Raw genomic sequence first — 6,244 nt, forward strand, 5'->3', positions numbered from 1 at the left:
TTTGATTGGTTTTTTGTGTAAGCTTACACGGCTAACAGCGGTGGTGTTTGTCTTAGTCATTGTATTTGTCGTATTCATCGGTCTCCAAAACCAAATGCTATGATAATTGTTCGACCCATCTGTCTCTGATGCTTCATCTTCTGCCACTCATCAAAATCTGATCCATCTTTCAAAAAAAAAAAACCATAAAAGAATGAAGGGGAAAGTGAATACGGTGCTGTTAGCCGTGTAAGCTTACACAAAAAACCAATCAAAACTACGTAGTTTTGATTAAAAACCTATCATTTTAACTAAACCACCTTCCCTTTTTAACAAAAATCTTTATTTTTGCCTTTAGTAATTTCATCACCGACCAGGTCCACCTTATGATTTGCATATGCTTTGATCCATTGCATATTACCGATCTCTGGTAACGTAATTTTTGCTATAGGGACTAATTTAAAAAGACCTTCGACGTCAGACAGTTTGAAACAACCTTCATAAGAGAACTCCTGCAGAGTGAAACGACCTGACTGAAATGTTATTCTCTCTAATGATGTACACCAATCTATAAACAAATACTCTAGCACACTTGGGATACATGGGAGGGACTTTAGGTTTGAACAAGAATACAAGCAGAGTAGCTGAAGCATTTTAAAGTCAATGAAACTGGGCAGGTACTCAAATGGATTTACTGACAAGTCCAGGAAATAGCGTGATTTGGCATGGAAGGCCACACAAACATCACTGTTAAACTCTATGTCACAGTTTGTGAGATCAACATTCGTTAACGACTGGGGTAAGGAAAGCAACGGTTGTTCATGAAGCATCATTGTATCTACTTGATTTATGTACTTCAACACTTTAGTGCACCCTGTCAAATCCAATAGATCAAGATTCTCAAGGTCTCGTATGGATTTACAAAGATAAGTCAGACTGCTGCAGTTTAAGAGCATCAATGTGTGTAGATTAGGGAGCCGGTGAAGGTTGGAGATGCTAACTAGCTTCTCACAACTACTTTGATTTAAAATCTCGAGTGAAAGAAGAACCTATATATGCCAATAACAACATGTCAAAATACGATTGTAAATTTAATTGAAGAGTATCTAAAACAAAGAAGCTTATACCATGGGAATTTCAAACTTTTCCATGTCCCCATAACGCATATCTATAGCCACCAAGCTGCTCATCAATAATCCGGAGGGCAATGTTTTCAAAGGAGATCCATGCCAACACAACCATATTAAGTTTGGAAATTTCTCATAGGACCCATCGAGTTTCACGTATTTTAGTTGTAATAGCTTTAGTTTGTCCATATTTGCAAGAGAACTAGTTTGAATGGCTAATGCCTGAACATTTAGCACAAAGCAAAGTAACTAACTAGCAAATCTAAACTTTTATTTTAATGTATAAATCTTATATATAGCACCAAATGCGTGTCAAAACTCAAAATAAGGTAAATTCCACACCATGAGAACTTCCATGTCATTTAGGATTTAATGGCAATCCAAACAATTACTTAGAATCTATAACTAAACTGTAATTTATTGTGCATTAGAGCATTCCCAGCCCGTCCTCCATTCCTATATTTATAATTACACTACAAAACAATATATTTCTCTCTTCTATTCAATTAAATAATACTTTTTTTATACCTTTATTATTACAGTTTTCTCTCTCCACACTATAATTTACAAAAAAACACTACCTTTTCTCCCAAATTTACAAAAAATCATTACATTTTCTCTCTCCACCCTATAATTTACACCCACAACCACTCACAACCCCACCCTATATATAATTCACAAACTCTCCTCACATAATTTTAGGGGATGGGTTGGGAATGCTCTTACTCATCCCATCCATCATCTTCTCCCCCATCTTAAATTTTAAAAAAATCTACTAAAAACTAACTCCATCCCATCTACTATTTGTTTAACCCAGCCTTAAATTATAAAAAGTTGCCATACCAACTTTTTATATATAAAAAGCTACTATTCATCATTCTTTAAATTATTGTGAGTGTATAAAAACGAGAAATATAATAAAATAATTGTTTGTGAGTATGATAAAGATAAAAATGGTGAATATGGGTTGTGGAAGATTTTTAAAAATGATTATTAAAATTTGAAAACTATGAATTTTAGTTAAATTATAAGGTATTAAATGATTGATGGAACGAGAATACTCTTATATCTCATAATTGTGAACAACCACCAGCTTAATAACAACCTTTAGAGAACGCCATAAGTCATTTAGTAACGTCGTTACATAAAAATAAGCTGTAAAATCATATCAGCAAATGAAGAGACATTTGAATGGTGTTTCTTATTTAATACCCACTAATGGATACACGTGAATAACTTAACAAATGAAAGCCTCAAATTAAACATTTTCGGTCAAATCCTTAAAAGTTTACCACAAAACATGAAAACATAATCAATTTTTTAACAGCAAACAACTGAGGATGAAATCGCAAACCTTTTGTTCTTCTATTGATATGGTTGAATGGTAAAGAGGAACAAGAGAATAAAGGCATGTGACATTCTAGTCCTAACCGATAGTTAATATGGTAAGAAGCATTTTCGTAGGAACAAATCTACTCGAATTGTGACGTACACATTATATTGAAGGACCCGTAACATTATATTCACACATTGATATATGACAACTATAATTTATATGAAACTCTTAGTTAATCGGTCAATTTTCACGATATAATTTACTAATTTGTCTTACCTCTGATAGCATTCCTTGCTCAACCTTCCGCATGTCAAGTGATAGACCTTCAATTATATCTGAACCCTAATGGAGAAAGACATGGAATTAGAAAATGCCACTTGATATGATGTTGGAAAATGAGAAAAAGCTTAAAGATGCACACTAAAAGCATCTTACGGTCCCTTTCCTTAGCACACGATAAGATTCAGCATCATTCCAGACTCTACTACATTTTGTTGGATCTTTGGACTCCTCACAAACTACCTTTCTACCCATTTCTTGAAGCAGTTGATGCATCATGATTTTGTTATCAATTGAAATGGTAAGAAGGCATCTTTTAAAGAGTGTCAAGATCCCAGATTTTGCACAAAGTTCATCTTCTAATACCATTTCCACAACGTCTACATCTTCACCAACAAAGAAACAAGCAATATGCAAAAGCAACTCTCTCTCACTCTGTTGGGGTAAGGAGTCAAAGCTCTTCCGTAGTACACCTTGGATTTTGCTATCAATATTTCCTCTTAATGAATTCAGTGAATTTAATCTACTTCTCCAAACTCCTATCATGTTATTTATTCTTATTGGGTCTTCATCACTAACACATAGAGAAGAACCTAGTACTTTCAAAGCCAATGGATTTCCTCCACAGTATTGTGCTAGTTGTTCCGCAAGCTCCTTGAAATCTTTCATAGGAGTTTTGGATCGAAAGGCATGCAAACTTAAAAGCTCTATTGATTCAATATCATTCAAGAATGAGAGTTTGTGCACACAACACCTCCATGATATGGTATTTAACCATGAGTTTATATCCAGAACCCTTGTGGTGATTATGATCTTGCTTTGGGTAGGGAATGTCTTTGATCCAAGTAAGGTGCTTAGTTGTTCATGTTGATCAATGTCATCAAGAACAATAAGCATCCTTTTCAACCGTAAGACCTCCTCAATCTTTCGTGTGCCCTCAAAAACACAAGATATTCTTATTTTCTTTCCACCCAAAACATCTTTAAGAAGTTGTTTTTGAAGCCCAAGCAAAGCATCAGAGTGTTTTCCAATCTCTTCTATAAAACTACAACTTTGAAAATCATGCTTGTTTAAGTTATAAATGTGTTGGGCGATAGTTGTCTTGCCACCGCCTCCCATACCGCAAATCGCTATAACATTGGATTGCTCATTTCTCAACCATGAATTGATGAATTCAACTTGAGCCTCCATTCCAATTAAGTGGGCTGGAGTACTAAGTTGTTTTAAGTCTAGTTTACGCTTAATCGTCTCAACCACTTCAGCGATAAAGCTCGACTCAGATCTGGAACTAAAGAAAAAAATATAGCGGATTCAGGGTATGATATTTCAACATCTTAAGAACATAGATGCCATGTACGCAATTATATTAGGAGCACAAAAATATCCGATGGAAGTGTAGCAATGTATTTAAAAATGCTACTACAATCTGATTATGTATTAAAATTCATAAAAAGAAATTAAACTAAATATGCACATATATATGTTTCCTCGTTATCTGTAAGGTCAATATTTATGACTTGCGATATTAATATGGCGAAACTCGCTAAATATATTATGGTCAAGAAAATAAAGTGGGCGAGAAATCCAGACACGAGATGAGAGCTTCGACACACGCTTAACTTTAACGGGAAAGCTTCTAGATTATGTGTTAGGCTATAAATAGGACTTGTATGTCATATTTTAGTGTGTGTTTGTATGGTGTAAATCACCCACCCAAGGGGAGCTCACCTTGGGTGGGGTGGGTTCGTTCGTTTATTATAAATCTTATAATCGATTACGGAGTCGTTCACTATACTTATTATCTTTATTTGTTTTTGCTCGATCGTATGATTTACTGCACCCGTCTCGCACGATTATCAAGAACAAAGCCGTTCGTTGTCGGATCCGGTTTCGGGACCTACAATTGGTGTCAGAGCGGGTTTGGATTCAACTTTGTTCTTAATATTTGGGTTCTAATTCCGCGATTACCCGATCCGAGATGTTAGTTTCTTGAAGTTTTTGAAGATTCGTTGAAGTTTTGGAAATAAAATTTGATGTTTGGAAATAAAGTTTAAAGATTTGGGGAAATAAAGGTACTCGAAGTTCATCTTTGTGTGGATCCGGATTCACTACCGTTTAAAGGTTCATTTTAAAGTTATAAGAGTTTTTCATGATGAACTCTATGATCAAAGTTCGTGTTATTTAGATCTAGAATTCACATCAGACCAGGGAAAATGGTTTTTTTTCATTGTTTTTCGTACACACAGTTGTGTGTGTGAGAGAGTATAGAAACAAAACATTGAATCTAGATCTGATAAAAGTTATTCATTGTGGTTGCTATCGCTCTACTTACGTTTATCTCAAAGATCATGGTGATTCCATGATTATAGATATGGTGATGTCACTTTACTACCGAATCAATATTTTGTTTATACTTGCCGGGGTTTGTGGTCCGGTCAGAGTGGTCTCCGGTGAACCAATATGGCAGCACATGGTGGGTAATGGTGGCGGTCTTCCGGTAGGAAGCGTAGGTGGTGATGATGGTAGTGTAGGCTGTAGTTGTGACTAAAGACGGAGGTTGTTGCAATGGTTTTGGGAGATGACGACGATGATGCCTAGAGGGTGGCCGGTCGGAGTAATGTTTTCCGGCAGACGGTGACTTTTGACCACAGGTAAATGTGATGTGATGTACCTAGCGGCTAGGTTATTATGAAATATTCTTAATGGGCAGTTATACTAGTTTATTTTGGGCTAGTTGCAATTTAATAAAAAATTATATATATAACTAGATTAATTGGCCTGATTTTTGTTGAGATGGACCACTTAACTTGATGTGGGTTGCAAGTTTTTGTTTGGGTTTAATTGTGGGCTGTAGGTGGTCTGATTGTAATATTTGGGTCTAGCATAATCTGATTGCTTTGATGTTTAAATTTTGAAGCTTGGACAAATTGCGTGGAATGGCTTGTTTTTGGCCATGAAAGTGATTATTGATCGGGTTGACCAAACAGAAGAAAGTCAAAATGATCGGGTTTTTGTCATTGTCTAATTGTGTTCAAAGCTTGTTATTTTTATATTATTTTCAAGGCGTTTGAGAAGTTGGAACCGGGTGGTGAACTTTGAACAAATTGGATATGAATTTGGATTTAAAGAAAAAATAATAAGTTTTGTCATTTGATCAATGAAACCGGTAATTCGAGATTAATTTGTGGATATTCGAGCTTTTCTCAACCTATATTGCTTAATATCCGTGATGGATAAAGAAGCGAGAATTTCTTCATAAATTAATTATGTGGGTCATACCTTGGGGGGTGAATTGAAACGAAGAGGCTTCGGTTTATCGGGTGATTTTTGAAGATGCGAAACACGGTTTGACAAAGTTGATATCACAAGTCAAGGGGATGATTGTAAGGCCAATATTTGTGACTTGCGATATTAATATGGTGAAACTCGTTAAATATATTATGGTCAATAAAATAAAGTGGCCGAGAAATCTGGACATGAGACGAGAGCTTCGATACGCGTTTAACTTCAACGGGAAAGCTTC

General features: G+C 35.5%; 1 protein-coding gene across 1 annotated transcript; it reads right to left on the reverse strand.

Moving 5' to 3' along the window:
• Nucleotides 1–308: 308 nt before the first annotated feature.
• On the reverse strand, nt 309–4,025 carry LOC143579736 (disease resistance protein RUN1-like). The gene is made up of 4 exons (XM_077062957.1): nt 2,878–4,025; nt 2,719–2,784; nt 1,107–1,328; nt 309–1,028 (listed from the first exon to the last, which is right to left on the reverse strand). Exons 1-4 carry the CDS (start codon nt 3,910–3,912, stop codon nt 309–311), a joined length of 2,043 nt encoding a protein of 680 aa, XP_076919072.1. The 5' UTR covers nt 3,913–4,025.
• Between the last annotated feature and the right edge of the window lie 2,219 nt (nt 4,026–6,244).

Source organism: Bidens hawaiensis, unplaced genomic scaffold (assembly GCF_021521415.1).
Source record: "Bidens hawaiensis isolate Kalapana, Puna unplaced genomic scaffold, B.hawaiensis_p1.1 tig00029922_1, whole genome shotgun sequence".
NCBI lineage: Eukaryota > Viridiplantae > Streptophyta > Magnoliopsida > Asterales > Asteraceae > Bidens > Bidens hawaiensis.